General features: G+C 37.0%; 1 protein-coding gene across 4 annotated transcripts; it reads right to left on the bottom strand.

Moving 5' to 3' along the window:
- Positions 1–3: 3 nt before the first annotated feature.
- On the bottom strand, positions 4–27939 carry cpt1a2b (carnitine palmitoyltransferase 1A2b). 4 transcript variants are annotated; one of them, XM_079384303.1, is made up of 20 exons: positions 27795–27899; positions 26890–26987; positions 24383–24552; positions 23888–24027; positions 22953–23124; positions 19200–19301; positions 18905–19042; positions 17820–17897; positions 17558–17665; positions 17253–17340; positions 16978–17173; positions 10199–10387; positions 10012–10117; positions 9558–9674; positions 4151–4315; positions 3780–3908; positions 2972–3127; positions 2532–2645; positions 2361–2453; positions 5–1453 (listed from the first exon to the last, which is right to left on the bottom strand). In XM_079384303.1, exons 3-20 carry the CDS (start codon positions 24521–24523, stop codon positions 1343–1345), a joined length of 2343 nt encoding a protein of 780 aa, XP_079240429.1. In that variant the 5' UTR covers positions 24524–24552; positions 26890–26987; positions 27795–27899; the 3' UTR covers positions 5–1342. The 4 variants fall into 4 exon arrangements, with proteins under 4 accessions (XP_079240428.1, XP_079240429.1, XP_079240430.1 ...); XM_079384304.1 differs by having other exon boundaries at positions 24383–24525; XM_079384302.1 differs by lacking the exon at positions 26890–26987 and having other exon boundaries at positions 4–1453; positions 24383–24525; positions 27795–27939.
- Positions 27940–27962: the final 23 nt, after the last annotated feature.

The following is a 27962-nucleotide window of genomic DNA, read 5'->3' as shown; positions in this document are numbered from 1 at the left end:
TTTCATATCAGTTTTTTTATTGCGATAATAACAAACAAATATTACAGTATGTATAAAACAAACAGAAAATACAGTACGTATATAACATACTGAAATCCTTTCAATAATAAACGAGTTATGGTTTAATAGTTCTTTTTCATATCAATGTCTTCATTCAATAAGCCACTTACGTTAAACTTTTCTTTATAATGGTTTTCTATGGGAGGAAAATGTATAATGTGAAAACTTTGAGCGTTGCTTTCATATTCTGGGCACATCTGCTTACTTGTATATCATATTACATTGTATATTACATTGAACATCCCTGAATGGAGGGGGGGAATTGATAGATGACTGCACAAATAACCTGACTACATAGAGTGTTTTTTTTGTTTGTTTTTTTTTTTATTTGTCAGGTTAGCTTGGCCTCATACAATTTCAGGGGACCCTGTGTTAGCCAAGCAATGGACATTGATATGAATGGGAATGTGAAAGTGTAGCTTTTTATTATCCTCTTCTCAAGCCATCTTAAATCATGGAGGAATTAAATTAATGAAATTCATTTTTAAAAAAGGGTCAAACTCAACACACACATTAAAAACAACACTACAAGCGAGCGATATAACACTAAAATGTGCAAAAATTATACCATTAGGGGTACAACAGCTTGTTACTGGAGCAGCACTCTTAAAGGAACAGCTTTCTAACGTATTTACCTATAAAAGGTTGATAGTACTACCCTAAGGGTACATATTATTACTCTAATATGCACCTTTTAGGGGTAGATAAGAAAGATGTCCCATATCGTAATGGTACAATTTTTGCTTCTTTTCTTTTTCTAACAGTGAATGCAACAAAACAAAATCACTTCAAATCATAACTGTTTTTAATGGGTGCAATATAAATTTTAGGGGAGGGAAACTGTAGAAAAACATTTTCATGTAGCACCAGAAAAAAAAAATTTGTATTAAAGTTGCCGTTACAGTTTTTTTGCTAACTTCCTCCAGACTAATGCTGTAATGACACAGCCTCTCTTCATAATCATACCCTGTAAAGACACAACTACAGATGTCAGCAAACATGGACAGACACAATGGTTGACTGGCCTGACACCCTTTTGCGGTTCATAGAGCTGTCGATCAGACAGACAGATGTAATTCCTCAGGACACCTGTTTCAGTGATTTATGACAGGTATACAGCAAAACTGCAGCAATTAGCAAAACCGGAAACTCTACTAATTATTTTCAGTATTGACACTGGGATAGATCCACTATATTAGAAACTCAAACCCAACAAACATAAGAGAATTAAATATAAAATGCACCAATATAAACCCATCTTCATACAAATGCGCAGCAGTATTTATGACTGTTTGTCAGGGTCGACTTTTGTGGCTTTCTTGAAGTCTGGGTCGAGTAGAGTCATAAGATCCATCATGGCTTGACTGATTTGAGAGCCAAACTTATGAGAGTCCTATAAACAAGAAAAATTAACTTCACTTTTGTTTAATAAGCTATATAAACATTATGAAATAAATCACTCATCTTTCAAAACAGAACACCAAGTGCCTGTGTCTGGGTCTAATATGCTGCTGGAAGTTAAAAAAATAATAATGCACGGAACATAAAAGATGCTTATAAAAATATAGACATTTTTGATATGTGACCCTGGACCACAAAACCAGTCTTAAGTCGCTGGGGTATATTTATAGCAATAGCCAAAAATACATTGTATGGGTCAAAATGATAAATTTTTCTTTTATGCCAAAAATTAAGTAAAGATCATGTTCCATGAAGATGTTTAGTGAATTTCCTACTGTAACTATATCAAAACTTAATTTTTGATCAGTAATATGCATAGCTAAGAACTTCATTTAGACAACTTTAAAGGTTATATTTAAAAATATAACTTTAAAAATATATTTAGATTTTTTTTTTGCACCCTCAGATTCCAGATATTCAAATAGTTGTCTTCTCGGCCAAATATTGGCCTATCCTAACAAACATCAATGGAAAGCTTATTTATTTAGCTTTCAGATGATGTAGAAATCTCGAAAAATTGACACTTATGACAATTTTGTGGTCCAGGGTCACATATAATAAGAAAATGATATGAACTATATTATTAAAGATTTATTACTCTCTTTCTTTAATTCACTATATTGTCTCTAATACTTTACTTCTGCTTTATATACATTATCATATTGAGATGTTTTTCAACCTATATAGAACAGGAAGTCAAAACAATGCCATGATCTGAAATGCGCCCTATCAGTGTATTAAAAATGAGCTTGATGCAGCTCCATAAAAAAGACAAGTAGATTTGTTCTTAATTATTCAATATAAGAGCATGTAGTGAATTAGGGTTGTTTTACTCTTACAGTCTCTGTGCAGGAGTGTTTGCAGGACACATGGAAATTGATCATTTCCTCGCCCATAATGATGTAAGATACGCCATAGCCATCATCAGCCACCTTACACAGAAACAAAACATGGACACAGTGAACTCATGAGCGCTTCTACCTGTTTATGTGTGTTGATCAGTTACTCACCGGACCAAAGCCTCCTCCCAGTGAGATGAACTCAGGATGGTTGACCAAATCAAACAACTCCATCTGTTGCACAGGGGTCTGAGAGGTGGAGAGGCGCCAGGGCTCTGACAACACCTGCAGGTCACATATGAACCAACAACTTCACGCACACGCATCCATTTAGACATGAATCCCCTCACACATTAGCATTTTAAACAAAAATCAGCTATCAAGATGATGTTTATGCACCAGTTTAGTTAGAACTTGATTAGTTTTATTCTTTAATGCTATTAAACAAAATCTTAGGAGTGTTTGATGACTCGTTGGTGGTTTTGGAGTGGTCAAAGAAAAGATCTTTGAAGAAAAGCATGCAAGGCATTTTTTGGGTGGCTTATCAAGATGATCTCTCATCCATGACTGCACAAGAATAATCAGTCTCCCCAATACAGACAAACACTAACCTCTTTAAGGAAAGGAGACTCTACCCCCAGGTATTTTGAGACCACATATAAGCAGAAGAGGTGCCTATCAATGCCAGATCCAGTCATGGCCAGGCGGTAGAGGTTCTGATGCTTCTCAGCAGTCTTTTGGAACAGCTTGCGGCAATGCTCTCGGTCCTATGAAGACAAATCAGGCAAAATGAAATAACTGCCATGCGAGAGGTTACATGATGGCTATGGCACTTAAAAAATAAAATTAAGAACTCAAATATCAATGGATTCAAATAAAAATAGAAACAAACAGACCACTTATATTTTAAGTTATTTCATAAAAGAATAAATGTTTAAAAATGTAATTTAATTATACAATAAATAATAAAAGAATAAATAATTTTTCATGCAAACTTTAAATAGCATTTTTATAAAGTATTTACAAATAGCATTATCAATTTAAATAGCTTTTCTTTATTATTTTGGCAAATCATTTTCTTTATCAATTAGCCAATCAACTTATAAAACAGGTCTTTTTATTTGACCATTTGAAAAGTGATTTATTTATTTATTTTTAGTTCATTACATTTAACTACATTTTAAAAGATGAAATAAATAGTTTAAATGGCATTCCTGGCTTCCTCGGTGAATTGCTGTCAGTAACAGAGATGGAAAGAGAAGAATCTTTTGAGTTACAGCAAGCTCCAGTCAACTGAGACATTTTGATAAAAATCAATGTGACTTCTACACTGCTGATAGAGGTTCAATAGTTCCTTCTTCAAAAAGTCCCCAAAAGGTATCAGGAAGGATTTGAAAGAATTCAAAGTATTGACATAACCTCTTCTGCTTCCAGTGCAAGGACAAAGGCACAGCTTTCATTGGAACAGGATCGGACGGTCTCAGTGCGACCCTCACGAAACAGACGAGTCATAGATGCTTCGTACGTCAGGCAGAAAGTCCCTTTGTCCTAAAGGTCAAAAAACAAATGAGAAAATTAACTTCCTGTTATTTACATTATATTAATTGGAACTGCACTACAAGCAGAATGAGAGTATGAATGCCACACATGAGACAAATAAGAGAAAGTCCCTTCCCAGGGCTAAAAAATGGCCTACTAAGAATGATGACCTTCAATATGTGGGACTTTCTCACGCATACTTATCATTATCAATGCATTCACTTTGTCAGGATCAAGAAGATGTGAAGTACCCTATAGTAGGCCAGCTGCAGGGCCAGCTGCACAAAGGAATCTGGGCTCATTTTCATTTTCTTGATGCGGCCTTTCCCAAATTCTCTGAAGGGAAACACATGACAGTCCACATCATCAGCCAGCGCTTGTGCAACAGCGAGAGACTCGGACACTTGCGTCTGAACCTACAAACAGCGGAGAGAGGAGATCAGTATGCCTGTGATTGGTTTTCATTCCTTTGGGTTCTCGGAGAACACTGCTGAATGTTGTATAAGTGATGAAATCAAATATATAGCTGGCAATGTGTCATGCACAGGAGGAAAAGTTTCTATAGTTACCCATTCGCTTCAGTGGTGAAATTAAGAGAAATATTCCATAGATTACACATTTTTAGAAAGAATAATACTACTAAACGTTTTATGCACTTAAAAAAAAAAATCAATTTTGTCAGTCAACTGAGTAAAAGAACATCATAATACATGATGAAAATTATGACACTGTACAAGACACACCTGGAATGTGTCATGAGTAAATTTTCATTTTGGGGTGAAGTATGCTTTAAGAATAGCAGCATATTTTCTTAGTGAGACATGCTATTTGCACTAAGTGAAAATAGCAGTATCTTTTAACGATATGCTATTACAAGTGCAAATAGCTATAGATTCTATTTACACTATGTTAAAATAGCAAGAGTTATACTACTAACTGCAAATAGTGGCAATTATCTGCACTTCGGTATTGTAGTATATTATAAAACAGTACGCAATAATAACGTATTGAGTGCAAATTATAGTTTTAATTCAAATTATTAAATGGATGCCACCTTATTGGGACAATAAAGCCCTCCCTACACCTACCCTAACCCTACCCAATTTTCAACTTTTTGATTATTTCCTTCATTTTTATTGAAAATAAATGCCTTTCCGATGTGACATGAGATTTGAAAAGGGAGAAAAAAAAAGTTCGGCAAAAGGTGGATTTGAACTTGGGTCAAAAAGCACACGCCTTACCATCTACCCCACTGAAACTGATGTTGAGTGGGTGTCATTTTGCAGTGTTGATTAACCCAATCACACGTTGGCGGGCGGAGTTAGTGTATGTAGCCTTTGCCAACAAGGTGGGCTATTTGCACTTAGTGTAAATAGACACTCCGTTTAAGAATACTTTGATAATGTGTTACAACAAAGACTTCAAGTAAATTGTTACAGATATTTTTCACTGTGTAAAAGAACTTGCGTGCTGGTCACAAGGCATGTCCCTAATATCACATAAAATACAATTCATGCTTTCATTGTCATGAATGCACACAATAGCACATTAAAAGCACATTAATAATGTGGTTAGAGGTGGTTTTTACCAATTAAGGAATATAACAAAATTGAAACCTTTTCAGTCTTTTAGTGATTTGGAAGTTGTTGTCCATGCTTGTATCATGTCCAGATTGGATTATTGTAATTCCTTATACTATGGTGTTTCTCATGCATCAATTTCCCGCCTGCAGCTGGTTCAAAATGCAGCTGCTAGGTTTTTTACTGGGACTAGGAAATTTGTAAGTATAACACCAGTATTATCATCCCTTCATTGGCTTCCAGTAAAATTTAGGATTCAGTATAAGTTATTCTTATTTGTTTTAAAGTTTAAATGGACTGGCACCAAGTTATATTAGTGAACTTCTTCAGCAGCATACATCATCCAGGCCCTTACAATCTGCACAAAGATTCCAGCTAGTTGTTCCCAAGTCTCCATTAAAATCAAAAGGAGACAGGGCCTTTTCTGTTGCAACTCCTCATTTATGGAATAGTTTACCTCTCTATGTTAGATCTTGTGCAACTCTTGATGTATTTAAGTCTCATTTAAAGACTTAGCTCTTCTCTCTTGCATTTGACTGTAATTAATTTGATCTAATTTTGTGATTTGTTACTGTGTTTTATAGTTTTTAGTCTGTATGTGTTTTCTGATTTGTAAAGCACTTTGGCCAATGTCTGTTGTTTTTAAGCTTGCTACACTGTAAAAAGTGATAAATTGAATTAACTTTAAAAAATTGAGGAAACCCGTTGCCTTCAAATTTTTTAAGTAAATAATAATTTTAAAAAATAAGTTAAGTGAACTTGTCAATTCACTTAATGTATTTTTTTAAAATTATTATTTACTTAATAATTTTAAGGCAACAGGTTTCCTCATCACTGTAAAAAGTGATAAGTTGACTTAACTTTAAAAAATTGAGGAAACCCCTTGCCTTAAAATTAAAAATATGTTAAGTGAAACTGACAATTCATTTAACTTAATTTTTTTTTTTATTATTTACTAGATCATTTTAAGGCAAGGGGTTTCCTCAATTTTTGTAAGTTAAGTCAACTTATCACTTTTTACAGTGTATATAAATAAAACAGAAACAGAAATAAATAAAAATAAATAAAACAGAAACAAGGAAGTTGTTGAAAGGGAACTACCAACCCTGAGAAGAGGTTGCAGGGAAAATCCCTGAATGAATGGACACATTTTCAGACCTTCCAAGTACCACAGTGAAGTGCCAAAGTGCCATGCAGAGTTTTGTTAAATATTGCTACAGTAATCCTAATATAGTTATTATAGAAATTATTTAAAAAAAAAAAAAGAAAAAAAGAAAGAAAGATTAATGATTAAAAAAGCACTGCTTTAATGGTCCAAACAGAAAGATTAATGATTAAATTTCTACATAAAAAGGCAAACGACCTGCATACATACATGAGCCAGTGCAATATTACTGAACCTTGAAGATATCTGTCACGTGTCGGTTTCCGGTTAGTTCCTGTTTGCCCTTATTTGGTTTTTCCTGTCCTTGTTTAGTTAATCATTGTTTATTCCATTCACTTGTTTTGTATTAATCATCTTGTTTGCTCTGTTGTTCTTGTTCCTTTATAAGTCCTCAGTTCTCCCTTTGTCTTTGCCTGAGTTTAATGTTAAATAAATGGATTAATGTGAGTTGATGCTACTTTGTTCTCCTGCTTTTTGTTTATATTCTCTACAACCACGATCCCGTAACAGAAACTCAGGCCAATACAGAAGATGAGGAGGCGGCTGATTTTGATTACCCGCAAGGGAGGTCCGGGGATCATCGGTCTGCTTGCGACGCCCGCGACGATGATGTTAATTAATGGAAAGTGTGTTTATGCAGATTAAAGTTTCTTTGTTTGTTTACTCCTTCGTCGTGGCATTTATTCTAAAACCACAGTACCGTAACAATATGAAACTCATATAAAGGTTTCCCTTCAATACGGGAACATCAGATTACACTTAGATAAAAAGTTGTGTAACTCTTACATGCTGTACTGCATTAAACAAATATTTTAAAAAGCTTTATCAATCTATAGTTGTCATGAATTCAGCCTCTGTGGCTCCCTCCGATCACCACCAGAGGGAACCCTCACCTGAATACTAACTCTGTCATTCAGACTCCATTTCCCATCACACCCTGCACCTGAGACTGATTACCTGCACAGGTGTTCCCTATTGACTGGTCTATTTAAACTGTTTTTCCCCTGTTTTATTTCCTGTTGCCGACCTGGACTGTTTACCCGTTGCTGAAAGAACTCTGCCTGCCTATTCTGGCTCTGCCTGCCTTGTTGATCTGTCGTGTTATCTGTCTGCCACCTGCCCGGATCTCTAGTCTGAACTCTGTTGATGATTCTGTCCTGCCTACGTGGTATCTGACGCCTGAGATTGACGTATGCTTGTATGACCATTCTTGTGAATTAATAAAGCTGCACATGGATCTTAACGACACTGCCTCTGCGTTACAATAGTGCACTAGGTGTACCATTTTAAAATAAAATTAAGAAACAAATTAAATGCATTAAGTCAAAAATAAAAAATATTACACTAATAACTAAACAATAAATACATTAATTACTAGTTAATAATTAATTAACATAAAATGTTAAAAATGCTTTATTAAAATGCTATTTAAATGTAGCATGTTAAAATCATTTAAATGAGTTCACGCAATATTTTCTTGTTGTAATTAATTAAGATTTAAGCATAAATAAACAATCAATTTGTTTGTCAATTTATTTATATTATTATTTGTTAATTAACACAACTGATCTTTCATCATTTTTATTCCTTTGACTCCTTCCAGGATTTAAAATTGCCTAAAGTATCCAGGTGTTGGCTTTGTTTTCCTAAACGTAACTGGAACCAAGGGAAAGAAGTTTGACCATTATCATGCAGGCATTGCACATAATTGACCAATCGTAGTGTGCAAGAAGGTGGGCTCTACAGAAAATGGCTAAGCAATGCAAAAACACATATATTTAATGTATGGGGACTGTATAGAGCACATCAATAAGAAAACAAAGCCAAAATGCAAACATTTAGAAATCCTGACCAGGACATGTCTGGGGCAAAAATAGGACATCTGGTCACCCTAACAAAGTCCTCCACACTACTCAGTCTATGCGTCAAAGTCCTAGAAATTCTATCAAATAAACATGCCTTGCTTGTCCTCTTCCAGGCAGATTCATAACATTTCCTGTTCCTATTGGAACTTCTTACTTATTGCCTTAATGGTGGACATGAGAATTTTTAGTGCTTTAGCTATTTTCTTACAGCCACTTTATACTTCGTGAAGTTCAACAATCTTTCACTGTGCATCAGAACTATATTCTTTGGTTTTTCTCATTGTAATGGATGATTAAGGGAATTTTGGGCTTTGTGTTACCTCATAGTCCTGTGATTATGTTTACTCATAAAGCGGGTGCCAATAGTTGTGGCCAACATGCATTAGAGATAAACATTTATTTCATAAAGTGATCCCCTCCCCCACTTTGATTTGTTTTACTTGCTGAAAAGTTCGAGTTTTGTGAATTAAAAAAAAAATGAAATCTCAAAAGGATAAACGATCCTTCTTTGATAATATTCACTAAGGGTGCCAATAATTCTGACCACAAATCTACTTACAATTACAATGCACTATAAGGGCCTCCATACACGTATCTACTATCTAACAAGATTTAGCAGGCAATTCTTTCTCAAATAATAGTTGCTTTAGGACAAAAGCACTGCTTTTATGGTCCAAACAGAGCCTAAAGTGGGCATTAAAACAGTAAAAACTTTCTGCCTGTTTTGCAGTGTCAGAAATTCAAACCTACAACTAATAAGGATAAGGAGTTGTTATGTTCATGTTATCATCCTTAACCAGACACATGTTGTTGTTGAATAGCATCGAATCTGTCAATGATTCTTCAAAACATCATGAAAGTTGAGGGAGGAGAAGGAAGAAATCATTTTTTGTGTGTGTTTGTGTGTACATGCATGGTTTGCAATCATCCTGATGTTTTGCAGATTGCATGAAGAACCTGATGTGTGACATGACATCAGGAACATTCCAAGGTTTGAGGAGGAACACATAAAGGGTACACTGAGAAAAGAGAAAGCTTTTCATCTTGCCTCCAGTGGTATGTCCCAGCTCAAGCGTTGAGGAGGCGGTAAGGAGCGCTCAATCTCTCCCTTGCAGTTCCCATCCGTTGTGTAACCCAAATGAAATGCGTCTGTGGCCAGAGTGAACTAGGAGAGTGAAATATACAATCTGAAAAACATTCAGCCCAAACAAGATTGTAAACACTCATTGAAGAACATCACACATTTGATGTACATTGTTTTGTATGTGTGGAGGTGTGAATGGAATATATTCTGCAGAAAGCTGTTGTGGAGGACATCAAAGTGGTCTTTTTCCAATCAGAACAACCACATAGTGGGTGACACTTTAACTGCATATTCTTAAAATAAGTAACGTAAATGTTTTAAAGGACACAGGCAATGGGTTGTTGACTAATACTGAAACTTGACATTTGATTTATGATGAACCCCAAATGTATTACTGCTCCGAGACTCCCACACTTACCTCCCACAGGTGGGCCACTATAGGAGCATCAGCCCAAGAATGTTCTGCATTTAGCCCATTCTTTCCATTCTTATACACCACGACAGATAATGACTTATCAAACCACCTGAGGAAGGAGGACAGAAGTGAAGCAATGTCCTGGACATGCAAAGTTTCTCAGTACAAATATGTCATGCTGCTCTTCCACCTGTCATAGCATTTTCCGTGAAGGAGGGATTTGGCATAGCGGTCCAAGTTCACAGAGGGATCTTCCCCCATCATGCCTTCTTCCTGATCATCTAGCGTAACAAAGAAGGCCGCTTTTTCAATGCAGTCTAGTGAGCGCTTGTTCACTCCAGAGCTGAAGAACTGCTTCCTCACCTGAGCCCAAGGTTTCCTGACAGGACAGAGACAAAGAAAATCAGTTAAAGACCCACACAAAACAAACTTCTCATTCAGAGATTTTTTTTAACCATCGCAGATTATAACTGATAAGGAAATACTTCCTTGTAGACATTTTAGTGAGATCTTAATCTTGACAATGTTAGTTAAGTTATATTTGGCTTTGAATCAAGAAGAACATGCATTTTCCCATGCTACTAATCTATTGTTATTATACTGTAAAGGTCCTAAAATATGTATTTAAAAATGTTTTAACTAATAGGATTTTTGCTGACTCTTAAAATAAATTTATTGCGCTGACAAACAGGAGAAACACTGGGTCTCATCGTTGAAACGAGCGCAGATCCGAGCGCACAAATCATCTTACGACAGATCTCACGTGTGATTTATGAAACATTCGTATGCCGTCGTCAATCCCATCGTACGAAAGATCGTACATTGATAAATATGGCGGATGAAAACAATCGTCATTTGAAGATTACGCCCCTAAAAACACCCCGGTTTAGAAGCCCCGCCCCTAGAGTTTACGACACGGAGAAACATAACCCGGGCAACAAGAGAAAGTAATCTAATGACAGAGAAATTGATCTTACTCCAAAAACACCCGTTAACCTTATAATTGCAAACAATGGCATTCATTTATATGTATATTAAATACCTAATATACATATATATTAAATATATAATAAAAAATGTATAAACATTATAGCTATAGCTTATTTAGTTCTCCTTAATCCACAACAAACCATTTAAATTTAACGGTATTGCAAAACAAGAATGGGAAAAAAATGAATTTATATTAAACTATGAAGTAAAACACAAATTAGGCTATAGTGGCATTCATATACAGAATACAATTTATCAGAGCCGGCGCCAGGGCACCTCCAACCTCCATCAGGGGGCATTTAAATCGCGTGCAATCGCTTTCTTATTTGCGCTGTTTTATCTGTACTTTCGCTTTCGAAATCGATCGCGTTCAGCAAGGAGGGGAGAGGATGGAAAGTGGGTGTGGGGGTGTGGGGGGGGGGGGGGGGGCACTTGTTTGGGGGGCACGGCCCGCGAGTGCCCCCACTTGGCGCCGGCCCTGAATGTCAAGCTAAAATGAATGGATTAAAACGAAACTAAACGGCACTGGGCTCACAAGCCTCTCTCATTCGACATTCAAATGTTTCCATTTTTGCCATGTAACATTTGGTTGCTAAACTATTATCTATGATGTAAACAAGGCTTGTACTTCATTTGTGTTCCCATATCCACGTAAAACAGCACCCTTCACGTGCGCTATAAATGTTTGTTTGATTTTACAGTAGACCTTGTAAATTGTGCAATGATACATTTATGTTTGGTTGACTGCATTTTAGTTTGATTAATGGCTGAAATGTCAAGTTAGTAACGCTGAAATGTTGTGTGTGTGAGGCACCTGCGTGATCACCAATCAGTGAAATAAAAAATAAAGTTATAGAAACCAAATAAAATGCATTAAGAGTGTCACAAAAACGAAGGTGGCCTATACTTGTTGCACTGTTTTTTTTTTTCTTTTGTTAATCTGTTAATTAAGAGAAATATATTTCGTGTAGCCATATTTATTTTATTCATTTTATAATTCCTGTTTTTCTCCATTCACAGAAGCGCTGCAGGTGCGTGATACGACGATGTGTGATTCCTCACGGTCTGTTGATTATGCTGCTATTTGCGCATAAAGCTAAAGCCCCGAGAAAAAAAAGCTTCGTTTGTCGATTTGGGAAAATAATCTAAATGAACAAAATGCTGTCATTATACAATTCTCCGAAATTCTCTATGCTGCACGCAGGTTCAGGCTAACTCAAAAACTTGTGTACACGAGCTCAGACCTGACGCGAGATTTGATCGTAGCCACACCTCACGTCCATATTGATAAATTCAAAGTTTTGCGTAGAAACGACCGTACACACAATTTTCGGTCGTACATTCGTTTCATAAATGAGGCCCACTGTGTGCAATAATACAGGCTTTTCAATCTACAATCGGCATCATTTAACATGGATTTACTTTAGTAACACTAACTGAACCATGGTATTTTGGCAGAAATGTGGGATAATCGTAAGAAATGTATTAAAGGAGTAAGGGAATATACACTGCCCTCTAAAAGTTTGGAAACACCCCTGGCAAAGTGTGGTTTTGGCTTCACCTTCCAACAAGACAATGACCCCAAGCACACTTCCAAGCTGTGCAAATCCTATTTGGAGAGGAATGGCCTCCCCGATCACCCGACCTCAACCCAATTGAGCTACTGTTCTATGGGAGAAACTGGACCGTGATGTCCGTAAGAAGTGTCCAACCAGCGTGAATCATCTTTGGGCAATCCTTCAGGAGGCTTGGAGTAATATACAGTATCAAGTCAATGTTTGAATAAACTGACAGCTCGGATGCCCAGACTATGCAGAGCTGTAATAGCTGCTAATGGTGGATATTTTGATGAATCGAAAATTTTAGTTTTTTTATGTATAAACTGTTTATGTAATAAAATATGTTTTCGTAGTTTGTGGTGTCCCTTATCAGTGCAAAATGATCACAAATTAAAAAGGATTCATGCCAATATTGTCCAAAACCCCAGTTTTCTAGGGCGTTTCCAAACTTTTGGAGGGCAGTGTAATTACAGTGTTTTTGTGATTAAGCAATAGCATTTGTGCATTTATACTAAATGTACTTAAACCAATGGCGCCACCAGGGCGTGCCCGTCAGTCAACAATTTAAGAAAGAAGAGAAGTAGAATCAGAATCAGAGACTATGATCCCTGTTGGGAAGTTCGTTTTGTAACAGTAATAATTATTTTTGTTTTACATTAAGCAAAGATATAAATGTTTCTAACACATACTGTTGTAACAGAACTGTTTGTTTAGTTTCCTTTTTGTCCTTATTTGGTTCTTCCTGTTTTAGTTTCTGACCTAGTTCTGTTAATTAGTTATATGCATTACCTGTGTTTGATTCAATTATCTTGTTTTCTCGTTTGTTCCAGCCCCTTTATAAGTCCTCAGTTCTGCCTTTGTGTTTGTCTGATCTTAAGTTAACAATTGTCTACAGTGAGTTGATGCTGTTTATTAAAGACTACTCTTTTTGTTTATTCTTTCGTCGTGCGCCTTTTTACCACAACCACCAGACCGTTACAACTGTATAGCCTGGTCATCAGAATCAGACTATTGATCCCTGTTGGGAAAGTCCTGTTACATAAAGCAAAGATGTGATTGTTTCTGTCCTTGCTTTTATTTGTATCTGCTTTTCCCCAGTAACTGTTTTGTTTGCAATAAATGTACACCTTATGCCAAATATAATTGCAAAATAAAAAGAATTGTTGTGCAACTCAAAATGTTAACTGTACTGTTATTAGTCTATGCACATTATATCATTAGTAACATTAAATATAACACAATAAACCAAAGTATATCAGTAGGAGTTTCCTTAAGTCTTTCTGATAGTTTTCTACAGGCCGGTTTACTACAACAGTAGAATAAAATTCTGAAAGTATGGTTTATAGTTTTGGTGTGCCACCCCAAGATTTTAAGTGGCCCCATCTGGCCACCCCTATGAAAAATTTCTGGAGGCGCCACTGACTTAAACTACTGTTTTTCATAAAAATACCTAGAAACAGATACATTTTTATGATGCTATAATTGTTCTTATCATTATCTAAATGCATGCTACTATGGAAGACCAGTGGTTAATTTGAATAAAACTTACATTTCACCATATAAAAACGAGGTAATAAAGATTTTAAATTTATTGTGATAATTATCTATATCAACTATTACAAAAAATTATAAAATGATGATAATTTTTTTTGGGCCATATTGCCCAGCTCTATACCACCATATTATCAAACTTATTATATTTTTATATAAAAATATTATAAAGAAAACATTTAGTTCTACCAGTTGAGCTCCAGGAACAAAAGTTTGTTTAAAAAAGAAGAATGAAAGAGAAAAAAAGAACAAAGAAAGAAAATAGTAATGTAAAGTCTATTTATTTATTTATTTTATGTTTTTTTTTAATGTTTTTCTCTGTATTTATTTATTTACCTAATATCAGCATCATGAAATTTGTCAGATTCCTACTTGTCATGGTTCCTATGTAATACGTTCAATTAGGTGTAGACCACTGACAAGTGGGCATGTTATGCAATGTTGAAAATTTGATTTGAAAAGCACTCAATTAGTGTGAGTGTCAGTTTGTAAACAAATGCCATCACAGCTGTAGAATGACTCACATTTCATCTAGGTCACAATTCAGCAAGGAATTAGTAATGTATTAAAGTAATCATTACATGCTTAAACAGCCCCAATGAAGAGTCTTTCAACCGAATAAAAGATATTATGCCATTTCAAAAATAAATGAAAGACATATGTAAGGGATGGATCTTAACAGTCAAAACACAGACAAGCACTGCTTTATGTTTGCATTATTTATCTCTAGCCTGAGGTTCATAGAGGCGATGTGAATGGCTGCTCTCCATTAAACTCCGAGAGGATATATGCAAGTATCATTTCTTGCCAGTTATTGTCTGTTACACGTTTTTGAGTGGACTGTTATTAGAGACTGTTATTTTGGATTATCTTTGCCTGATCTCATCTTCCTCCTTGGAGCTCCGTAACACTAATGGTTTCCACTACAAATACCATTACAAACTATCAAATTTCAACCATTAAATAATGGTTTCCTATAGTGCGTTTTGGGACATGTTCCAATAGGATTTAGTGATTTTAACAAAAGCCACCAACAATTGGTGACCAATTACCAGAAGAGACCAACAGGGTCCATTACAGTTTCCATTACAAAACCAAAACCTAAATTTCCATTATAACCAGTAAATCCATTACAAAAAAATATTGATTTTTATTGTTTTTTTTCAACAGAGGATATAAATAAATGTATTATTGTATGAACTAAAATACTTGAAATATACATAAAAAGAGCATAACGCAAAAATATGACAAACCTAGAATCTAGTAACCTGAAACAACACAATTCTTCTCTCTCTCGCTCTCTCTCTCTGTGTGTGTGTGTCATGTTAATCGGAGCAATCACATTATAGGCTACTTCATTTACTCTATTACCTCAATAGCTCTCAAATGTAACCTGTTGCTGAATTGCTGCTGTCTCATAATGAATGAATGGAATATTCATGTCAGACAATGCAGAGTAATAAATAGCAGTGGATGTTCTGAGTGCTCATAGACTACATGCTCTGTGAGAGAGGTGGGCAAAGGTGACCTGGTGTAATGTTTTTTGTTTGTTTGTTTTGTTTTTCTCTTTTAGCTTCTCTCAACCGCCTTTATCTTCACATTGCCATCATTAGCCCACTCAGTTTCAGTTTATTATAAGCAAAAATAGATTGCATGAGTTTTTGCCTTTTAGATTGCCTTTTGTCAGTGTCACTCAATCTTACTTTTTTTGGAACGACATGAAAAAAAAAAGTGCACATTCAGTGTCTTTGAAAGTTACTGTTGATAACAGTATGAAAATATATGATATCATATGCCAGCCATGTGTTAAAGATCCACAGATGCTCAAATGCTCTCTCAGTTTTGTCATCTAATAGGAAATCAGGAATAAATGGATGTGAAAATATATGTAAATATATTCTGTTGTTACTTGTGCTTGACATAAAATCCCATAGCACCCTCTGCTGGACAGCAAACACAGACATACATTTTCTGAGAATCTGACCTCTACAACATCTACGGCATCCCCAGACTGATCCCCAGTGAAGACCCTGTATCCTAGACGATGTGACGAGTCGGCTGCCTCCCCCCTTATTATCATCACCACCCCGTCCCGTATTCGCCGCCCTTCACCAGGCTCCCGACGGGAGTGGGTGTGTGAGAGAGGAGGGGCGCTGAAACAGCCAGGGCTGGCGGCGTGTGATGAGGCGCACCTGATCTGAATAGAGCCTCATCACCGCGCCTCTCCTCGGGAGACCGGTCTCTTCCCCGTGGTGTCCTCGTGGGTCCAGGAAGGGAGCGTCGAGATGGGAGACTGCCACACCCGTTACGGCTGACGGGCCAGGATGCCGGGCCGTTTTATCCCCCATAAACTCCGGGGCCCAATGAGTAGGACGAAGCCGCTGGAAGAAGCCGCCGTCACTCGCTCCCGGACCGGAGAGGGGAGCGCGTGCGGCCACCGGACTCCGCCCCTTCCCTGGACCCTTCCTTTCTGAACACTGCCCTCCTTCACGTACCCTGCAGCACGACGAGGACACCAGATCCCCTGTTTATTTTGGACACTTTTTCCCCTTGGACACTATTTTGATTTTATTGTTTAATAAAAACCTCTCCGAGGCCTGACGCCACACCCCCGCCACAACGGCCATTGGGACAAGACCACAGGAACCAGATGTGTCTTTTACACAATCTGACTCTGCTGCAGCCTAGATTTAAACTGCTGATTTTGTCTGGCCAGACGAGAATGACACCATTTCAACACTATTTATTTCCCCATCTAAATACTGTAAAGCTGATGTAAAGCCACCCAGCTTTATATCAAGCTGATGTGAAGCTGCTTTGACACAATTTGCATTGTTAAAAGTGCTATACAAATAATAGTAATAGTGACCTGTTTCCTGCTGTCAGTGCCCCTAGTTTGTCCTCTCCTGGAGAAGGAGGTGAGGGGTCATCCAGTATCCTTTGAATCTGGTACTGGATCTCTCTGGGTGAAAGTAGGCGTCCTGCTCGGTAAACCCATAACCTGAAGTACCGGCCCCTGTGGTACACAGCGACAAACTCACTGTCCTGCCAATGCTGCAGCACATCTGAAAGATCAAGAGACTATGTCAAGGACATAAGATCACTTTTTTATGTGTATTTGTGTGAGTGTGTGTGTGTGTGTACCGGTCTCCTCTCCCGGCGTGCGTGTGGTGTTGAACATGCGTTCACACTGAGCTGCACACAGTGGTATGACTGTACCAGGAATACGACTCTAGGTGAACGAGAGAATGGGATCTCAAAGACTATTCTCAGTTGAACAATACAGCAGCATGACAGTGGTTGCTGTGTTTACAACTGATTTATAATTCATATTTTGTATACATTTAGATAGTTGACATGTAACATAAGTGTCCGATTAGCCATGGATCTCACATAAAAAATCATGATAAAGACATAATGTAACTTAAAAACAATGTTTTGTCACATACAGGATTGAGCTCCTCTCTATTGACTTTGCGCCGATACAGAAACAGGGCTGTGATAGTATTCCCAGCTCGAGCTGCCCGATTAGCAGTGGGTGACACATACAGGAAATCCTGTTGATAAATAAAAGGCAATTAGCCGTTGTTGAAGGATTGAATGTGGAATGTCTTATCCACCCAGGTGGAGAGTTTCCCTTTTTTGTTTATATAGCATTAGGTTATTGAAAGAATAATAAGTAACAATGAGTGATGACATAGGCTCGCATACCATGCCATAATAGTTACTGTTGACCATAATGGGACTCCGGCTCCGCAGATAAACATACTCTTCCCACCAGTCACTAACCTGGATGATAAAAAAAAAATTACCATTACCACAAAAATTTACATTTTGACTAAATAAGACATATTAAACTACCCTAATCAAATGTCTATAATAAAACAAAATAACTTTATTACAAATTAAAGATCTATAAAGTTTAATAATATTGCTGTTGATCTGATACACACACACACACTGTTTACATGATCATACAGTTGGCTATGAGAGCATTAGACCATTGCTTTAAAAAAATGCTTGAAAACTGCTATTGAATGGGTTGTTATTTAATAGAAGGCAGGAGCATACATTTGCAACTAATTAAAAATGTCAAGTCAATTTAAAATGAGCTCTTCGGGTCACATTAGAAAACTATTGGCAATCAGATAAAGCTGTTTTCAAATGGTTTAACCAAAAAATGAAAATTTGTGGAAAATTTACTCACCCTCAGACTATTCAAGCTGCAGATGAGTTTGTTTCCTAATTGGAAAAACTGCCGTCAGAATGAAAGTCCAAAGAACTGATAAAAACATCACAATAATCCAAAGGTAATAACAGCTGATAAAAAAAAAAACATTACAATAATTCACAAGTAATCCACACAACAGTCTATTAATTAACATCTTATGACGTGAATACAAACACGCAGTTTTTAAATTTAATTGATTGACTATAGATTGATTGACTATAGATGTGTGGATTACTTTTATTATTGTAATGTTTTTATCAGCTGTTTGGACTCTCATTCTGATGGCACCCATTCACTGCAGAAGATCCATTGGTGAGCAAATGATGTAATACTAAGTTTCTCCAAATCTGATCTGATGGAGAAACAAACTCATCTACATCTTGGATGGCCTGAAGGTAAAAAGCAAATCTTCATTTTTGATTGAGCCTGTAAGTATCTTAGATTCAATACCAATATATTTTTATTAATGATCAGTTATGAGTTGTCACATATACTTCATTTTAATCAGCTATAATAGTTACGACATTGACAAGAAAATAATTGCTCAGAATTGTTCGGCACGTACATAGTTTGTGGCCCACAGCGCTTTAAGTTTGAGGTATTTTTGTAGGCGGTTACCCAGACTTTTCTCAAACTCAGCAGCCAGACTTGTCATTCGCTGAAAACCAGCCATATCCAGCAGTGGCTTCACTGACTCAAGATACTGAAACAGAAAGAACAGCTGAGATAGCATTCACTGGAAACTTATAAAGACCAAACATTCAAGAACCCTGCCAATTTTTATTAGTCATCACTTCCCAGCAAACACGGATCCATACACATTACCCTCACACAATTTAATTTACATTGCATTGACTCACTCTCTCCAAAGTGTCTTTAATGGGAGGTACAGGCAGGTGAGGTAAAGACGTCTGATAGCTGTACAGTAATGGCTTTCTACTGGACAGCAACCTAACTAGGGTCTGAAATGAAAACAAGAGTGAGAAGGAGTCAAAAAGAAAAACAGAGTAAATATACAGATTTCAACAATAAGGGTGACCTGTTATGGTCTAGTGTGAGAGTTTTGGCCCATTTGACTGTAATGTTACCTTCCCTATTGGGCTGGTGCTGTGTTATCAATGTACAATATCCAACAACTAATGATCATGTATGTGACTTCAACAATTGGACTTCAGTGATGTATTGAAAATTGCTGTTGTAAATTGTTCTTATTTTACTGGGCCACCATTGATATATTGTCTAGCCAGCTAATACAGATGAGGATTTGTTATAATTACAAGTATCACTTGTCATAGAGCTTTAGCGTGAATATGTTAAAATAAGGGGAAAAAATCTGAATTGGAAATTGTTTACACTATCCACCTTATTTTTCAATGCAGAAAAGAATAACAAAGTGCAGTAAACGGTAACACTGTTTGCATTACAAACCAGTGTGTTCAGTGTTTTCCGCTCTTACAGGAATAATACGGTGGATAGGGCTTTTCACATTTGAAATAATTAACCCTGGGTCGTTCTACACACTGAGTAAATGGAATCCTGGGTTATTTTGTTTCACAATTCACACTGCTCATAATTTTTCCTGTGGTTAACAATTGATCCTGGGTATTTCCAAGCTGATGTTTCAAAATGTACAGTACTAAAACCTGGGTTAGTGCCCTTATTTGCATTAATTGTGTGTTTGTGAACTTACAACTGTCATGGAATTGTATTATCGCAACTTTAAGCTACTTTTTTCTATTTTGATAAATTAAATAAAAATGTCATTTATTTCTTGTCAGTAGTTATTACTCTGAATTGTCAGCAGTTATTACTCCAGTGTCACAATCCTTCAGAAATTATTCTAATATGCTGATTTGGTGTTTTAAGAAATATTTCAGTGTTGAAAACAGTGTATATACAGACGTGGCCAGAATTGTTGACACCCTTGGTAAATATGACCAAAGGCGGCTGTGAAAATAAATGTCCATTGTTAATCCTTTTGATCTTTTTTTTTTTTTTTTTTAAATCACAAAAATCTAACCTTTCATTGGAGAATAAGAATTTAAAATGGGGGAAATATCATTATGAAATAAATGCTTTTTTCTCAATTACATGTTGGACACAATTACTGGTACCCCTAGAAATTCTTATGAGTAAAATATCTCTGAAGTATATTCCCATTCATTGTCCAGCCATGGCTTCCTGTTTCACGGAAATATAAATAGGAGCGAAATCAAAACAAAGGCAAAATTCCAAATTAATCACACATTAATCACCCATCACAATGAGAAAAAACAAAGACTATATTTCTGATGTGCCGCAAAAGATAATTGAGCTTCACGAAATAGTGAAGTGGCTTTAAGAAAAGAGCTAGAGCAGTGAAAATCCCCATTTCCACCATCAGGGCAATAATTAAGAATTTCCAATCAACAGAAAATGTTACGAAACTACCTGGAAGAGGACGTGTGTCTATATTGTACTAATGCATGGTGAGGAGGAGAATTTGAGTGGCTAAAGACTCTTCAAGGATCACTGCTGAAAAATAGCAGAAAAAGGTTGAGTTTCAGGGTTAGAAACCCTTTAAAAATTATCAAACAGCACCTACATCACCAGGGCTTCAAAAAAAAAAAAAAAAAATATTCAAGAAAAGAAAATGTTTTCACCAAGAAACAATCTCCAGCATATGTCAGTTGTTTTTGATGTTGTGAGCCTATATTTCTGCTGGAGGTCCTGGACATCTTGTTTAGACATATGGCATCACTGATTCTATGAAATACCAACAGATAAAAAAATCAAAAAGTGACTGACTCCGTTAGAAATCTTGTTTGGATCTACCAATCGGACAATAATCCAAACACAAACCTCAAAAACAACACTAAAATGGGTCACTGGGCACAAAACCAAGCTTCTTCTATAGCCATCCCAGTCCTCTGACCTGAACCCTGTAGAAAATGAGTGAGGTGAACTGAAGAGAAGAAGCACCGTCATGGAGCTGGGAATCTAAAAGGTCTGGAGTGATTCTGGATGAAGGAATGATCTCTGATCTCTTGTCAGGTGTTCTCTAACCTCATCTGGCATTATAGGAGAAAATTTTGAGCTGTTAAACTGGCAAATGGAGGTTTCAAAAAGTACTGAATAAAAGGGGGTCATAGTCATTTATGACCAGGCTGGTGTCACGGAACACTTAGGGAGCGCCGTGGAAAGACGAGGTCTGGGTCCAAATGCAGGTACGAATCTCTTTAATTCGAAACAAAAAGGCCAACAAGGCAAAAACTAATTCACCCAGACAGAGCAGCGGGTGAGTGGTGTATAAATAGTCCATGACAATGGGGAACAGCTGGGAGTGTAATTTGTGACAGGTGTGTGTGATATGCGACAGGTGTGTGGAGTAGGGGAATGGAGTCCGGGAGGAAGGGAAATGGTGACCTCTGGTGGAGAAAGGAAGAACTGCAGATCCCGGACTCGTAACAGGACCCCTCCTCTAAGGAACGGCTTCCAGACGTTCCCAAGCGCCTATCCAGGGGGATGGCAGAGCGGGGGCGGAAACAGTGGGATGGGGGGGACCAGGTCCGTGTGCTGAGGGGGACCTGGGGCCTGAGGCAGCGCCGGCAGGATGGAGACCCGGGGCAGAACCAGCGGCCACCACAGCGGTGTGTGTGGAGCTGCCACCTTGGAGAGGGTAATGGTGAGCTCCACCGCTTCGGGGGGCACATCAGCGCCACTTTGAAAAGGCCTGAAGTGAGCTCCTCTGCCTCGGAGGGAACATCAGCGGGCTCCGCCGCTTCGAGAAGGCCTGAAATGAGCTCCGCTGCCTCGGGAGGTTCGTGGCTGGGTGAATTCTTTCACAGATCACTTAGAGAGTACCGTGGAAAGAACAAGGTCTGGGTCCAAATGCAGGAAAGACGGCTTTAATAAGAAACAAAAAGGCCAACAAGGCAAAACAAAACAGGTTCCAGAACGGGATACATTAAACGGCAACACAGTGCATGTATCAACAACCTTAAACACGTACCATCAATACAATCAATTCAACCAGACAGAGCAGTGGGAGTGTGGTGCATAAATAGTCCATGACAATGGGGAACAGCTGCGAGTGTAATAGGTGACAGGTGTGTGTGGTTAGGGGAATGGAGTCCGGGAGGAAGGGAGATGGTGACCTCGGGTGGTGAGAGGGAGAAACACAGGGCCCGGACCCCTGACAGCTGGTCTATTGCAATGCTCGCGGAATCAAGTTAATTGTGTTCAATGTGTATTAGAGAAAAACATTTATTTCATAATGATATTTCCCCCCATTTTACATTCTTATTCTCCAATGAAAGGTTAGATTTTTGTGAAGTTTTTAAATAAAAGATCAAAAGGATACATTTCCACAGCCTTCTTTGATCATATTTACCAAGGGTACCAACAATTCTGACCATGTGTGATATATTAATGCCATATTCGTATACTATATTTACACCAAAAGTGTATATGCTAATTTGCAACTAAAATATCTATTTTATAGCTTGTGGCCAGACAAGTGAAAATGTTGGCAGGGAACGTAAAAATATGAACAACTCCCTATACTGCTATTGTTTAAAGATTCTATCTTTACAGAAATTATTGAAACTGTAATTTTTTTTCAAGGTACTAACCGCCCAGACTTTGGTCTTGGTAGAAATGCGTCCATGTTGCTCGAACATCCATCGGTGATATGACAGGAGAAGCTTTAGGCAGAACCTCATGGCCAGAATGAGAGACATCCACAGCAGAGTACTGAACAGCAACACCGACAGCACAGTCTGACCTTGAGCACTCAATGACAGGCTGACAGGAGAGAAACAGAAGAGAAAATCTGCATCATCTCTTCCAGGTTAATATTAGGCTGTATAAATACACTCAAATGTTGTAATTTCACACAGACTTCACAGTTGTTACAATCTTGCAGGTTAATCTTTCTATCAGAACATGCTACACAACTCCTTGTTTAAGCTTTTGTTTTGTCCAGGTTGGTCTATTGCCATGCTCTCTTGGTAGGGCTTCCAGCCAGTTCTATCAAACCTCTGCAACTAATCCAGAATGCGGCTGCAAGATTAGTCTTTAATGAGCCGAATACAGTGCATGTCACACCTCTGTTCGTCAATTTGCACTGGCTAACAGTAGCCACCCAGACAGCAACATAGTTTTGGCCCAGATCCAGCCCACATGTGGCCCGTGTGAAATCCATCCAGATGTGGGCCGGATCTGGGCCAACACTGCTTGCCGTCTGGGCACTCACATAAAATTCAAGGCATTGACTACAAAACCACCACTGGCTCTCCACACCTTTACCTAAATTCACTACTTCAGACTTACGTGCCCTCCAGACGCTTGTGTTGTGCAAGAGTTGATTATTAAGAATAGCTTAAACATTCAAATGTCCATTAACCATTTAATAATTGGTAGTAATTATTTAAAATAATTAAAAGGCCAGAGCAACAGGTCACCTTCATAAGACAAAAGTGCTTAATTTCTCGAGCTTAAATTTTACCATACAACTGTTAACAATTTAGATGAAAAAAGTCTGTTGAAGGGTAAATGGAAGTGTTACCTGAGGGGCAGGTGCTCCTGAATCTTAGCAATGAGGCCCATAGATGGATCGGACTGCATGTACATAGTGGCCAGGATTGCTATGACAACAAAAAGCCAAGAGGAGGGGCTAGCTGGGTATACACCTTTAATGATTCTGTTCTGTCCATGAGAAAGTGAAAAGTATTAATGCAACCCATGTACAAACACATGCATCACACATTTGGGCTGTCACAGCAAACTATTGAACAAAACTTTTAATTGCAAAACGCTGGAGCAGAAGTTACTAAGGATTTTCAGGATTTGAACAATTAAAAATAATGCAAACTGCATCATTTAACAAGTTAACTTCACTACAGAATAAATGTCCTGTGTTAATTTTTCATACAGTGTTTTAACACCTTTAAGATTTTTACCTTATATTACAAAAAAACAGAAGACAACTAAAATACATGGCAAAAAACCTATGAGTGAATTACATGATTTTTGTTTTTTCACACTCATTCGAGTTACTGACCTTAATCCTGCTGATGCGTTTCTTCCAGGATCGCAGTCCGGAGAGGTAGATTTGATTGAGGGCTTGGTAGGACAGACGCAGGTCGATCCCCTCAGGAGTGATGGTGAACTGAAACGCTACTGCCTGGTGAGCCTCTGCCATTACTACACACAGAATATGAATATGGGGTGCTGTTTGTAAAATAAAATGTGTGAGAAAATCTTAAATTCTGTCAGATTTAATGACCAAAACAAATACATTTTACAAGATTTATGCATTTTTTATTACTATATTTCTATATCAAAACAAAAGACCAAAGGCAAGGCAAGGCTGCTACACTCTATAAACATTAAACAATGATATATAAAACCAACAAGGAAATACAACACAATAAAATAGATGGACTAACAAGAGAGCACACTGATTAATAAAATTACATTGATCCAAAAGCCAGAGAAAAAAGGTATGTCTTCAGTGAGGATTTAAAATGATAAACATCAATTTGTACCAGCAGATCTTTCCACAGTTGTGGAGCAGCAACAGAAAAGGTACAATCCCCTTTTAACTTCAAACATGACCTTGGCACAGACAGCATCAAAATCTCTGAGCACCTTAAGGGCCTAGAACATTTCTGATGGAGAAGAAGATCTGTAATGTATTGTGGGGCCTGGCTATTTAACCCTTATACACATACAGCAAAACCTTAAATTTAACACGGTATTCAACTGGCAACTGGCATGAAGTCAGGCCAAAACAGGCGAAACATGTTCCCTCTTTCTAGCTAAATCTAAATGTTTCGTCTAAATCGAAATCTTCTATATAATTCTAAATCTTAAATCTAATTGTTAAATAAATCTCAGTGTTATATTATAAATGTTAAAACTCAGTTTAAATGTTAAGTGTAAATGCTAAATCCAAATCCTAAATATAAACGTGAATCCTAGCTGTACGTAAATCTTCTGAATGTAAATCACACACGAACGCACGCACACATATTAACGTTACCTTGACCACAAAACCAGTCATAAGTATCACAGGTATATTTGTAACAATAGCCAACAGTATTGCATGGGTCAAAATTATTTTTCTTTTATGCCAAAAATCATTAGGATATTAAGTACAGATCATGTTCCATGAAATTATTTTGTAAATTTCCTACTGTAAATATATCAAAACTTAATTTTTGTTTAGTAATATGCATTGCTTTTAACTTCATTCGGACAACTTTCTTGAAAAAAAAACTATATTTTTGCAAATTTCTGGACAACAATTTTCTCAATATTTTTTTTATTTTATTTTTTTTTGCACCCTCAGATTCCAAATTTTCAAATAGTTGTATCTCCGCCAAATATTGTCCTATACTAACAAACCATACATCAAAGATTATTTATTCAGCTTTCAGATGATGTATAAATCTCAATTTTTAAAAAACGGACACTTATGACTGGTTTTATGGTCCAGGGTCACATACTGTATATGCAAATAAATATTTTATAAATATTTTTTCCACAAAATTTTGTTCAGTTTTATTGTTACTGTTCCAAAAATAATGTCGCAAACCCAAAAGGGACTGAATGAACTCTGGACAATATTGGTGTCGTGATCATATCAATGTCAGGAAGATCACAGAAGGAAACTGCTGTCAATATACCAGTCACATTTAGTAAACATGTAAAACTGTGGCAATGGGACCGCAAACGTCATGCAGTCTTCAACTAAGACATCAATGCCCCCTAGTGTTACATTTATATAAAACAACCCTTGACATTTATGGTACAGGTATTTACAGCATAAATACTATCATCCTGAAAGTCTTTTGATCATGTGTGTGTGTCTAGGTATATAAATCTGAGAAATCCTGACATAATATTAAAGAACAACAACGAAAGAAAATCATGGTGAACCTGACCAACAGGACCGAGCTAAACATGCATCTCAGTTTAACATGAAAATAATGTGGTTACACCGAGCTGGAGTGAACAGGTTATGCAAAGTGAGCAGTTAAGCTGTGTGTAAATAAAAGTTTGTTGCATTGTGCTCTGTCACTCATCATTTACAACTGATGCAGTAAAACACAGCGTTTCATCCAAAAGAGAGCATATAACTAATCAAACATTAGGTTTTGATATATTTCTGGTAGGAAATTTACTAAATTCTTCCTTAATATCCTAATGTTTGATTTTTTGTTTTGTTTTTTGGCATAAAAGAAACATCTATAATTTTGCCACATACAATGTATTTCTGGGTATTGCTACAAATAAACCTGTGCTACTTATGACTGGTGTTGTGGTCCAGGTTCCCACTTGAACTTACATGGAAGAGTTTCATTGTTATACATTACAATGAACCCAACTCAAATTTGTCATCTACAAAAAATAAATAAATGAATTGCCAGCTATGAAAGAGACTTAGAAAGAAAAAAAAAAAAAAAATATATATAGGCTATATATATTACAATATAATTTCTAAATATTTATATATAGGCTATATATATATATATATATATATATATATATAAATTGTATTACCTTCTTTGGAGACAGTTTCTCAAACAAATGTAAGAGTGTGAAAAGTGTTTTAAAGGAGATCAATTCTAAGAGTCAGTAGAGCCAAAAGTCCACATAGCCTAGTTAAAAAACAAAACAAAAAAACAGACATATTGAACTCTGAGACAAGAGGGGAAAATAAGTAGAGACGCGGACATTTAGCCTATTCACAATTATTGCATAGTCTGGCATTGGAGATAAAGTCTCTGATTTTGCTAATCGTTAAACATGGATTTCATAGGAAGTGTGGTAAAAGATCATGAGAACAGGCTTGAATGCTGTTAAACTGGTAAAACGTGGTAGTAACGAAACTTGAATCCCAGCGCGTGATCATCGACTAGAGCTCGCCTATAAGCGTGCAGCGACAGATTCCTCACCTTTGCCCTGCTGCTCTACAAAAACCACTCGGGGATGCCGTGAGTGACGTCCTGTTTGGGTGGGTGAACCTGAAATGTCCCGACGAATAATGGTTTCGCTCAAACGAGCTTATTGTACTGGTCGACGAGTTTTTATTTACTTTGCATATAGAACAGCTCAAGAAAAAGTAGGCTGTTAATAAGAAAAAAAAGTTTCCTACGTTTTTTCAGTTTAGGATATTATATTTATGCGTATGAGGCTACAGTTTAAATTTCGTAAAACAACGTTTTAACTGACTTTATTAAACAAGCAAACAAACAGCACCCAGAAACGTTTCTCTGCATTAGATTTCCACCGCTTTCAACGAGCTAAGTTAGCCAATATTCCTGAAGGCTGTAGTCACTAGTGACACGACGCAACATGCGCAGCCCAATAATGACCGGTTTCAAATAAAAAAAGCTCTTCAAACCAAGACAAATTTGAGTTTTCTGATTTACACAGAATATGACATGATGTCTGAAAAATCATACCTGCAAATTTGAGTGGAAGTTCAGGAACAAGTAGGCTAAGACAAAATGCGGGTTTTGACAGATGTAAACTTTACGTACTCCACCCTTTCACTTCCAGAAAGCAACACATACCTGAGGTAATCCGTGTACACACACTGCCTGTCTCATTTACATACGTGATGACATCAC

Source organism: Barbus barbus, assembly GCF_936440315.1.
Source record: "Barbus barbus genome assembly, chromosome: 3".
Lineage (NCBI taxonomy): Eukaryota > Metazoa > Chordata > Actinopteri > Cypriniformes > Cyprinidae > Barbus > Barbus barbus.
This window is presented reverse-complemented; position numbering and strand designations above follow the sequence as displayed.

Coding starts and splice junctions, on each gene's coding strand:
- cpt1a2b (XM_079384302.1), bottom strand. CDS start 24,523: ATGGCAGAGGCTCACCAGGCAGTAGCGTTTCAGTTCACCATCACTCCT. Junction 19,043..19,199: donor TTAAAGACACTTTGGAGAGA/GTGAGTCAATGC, acceptor TTTCTGTTTCAG/TATCTTGAGTCAGTGAAGCC. Junction 3,128..3,779: donor TTGCACTGGAAGCAGAAGAG/GTTATGTCAATA, acceptor TTGTCTTCATAG/GACCGAGAGCATTGCCGCAA.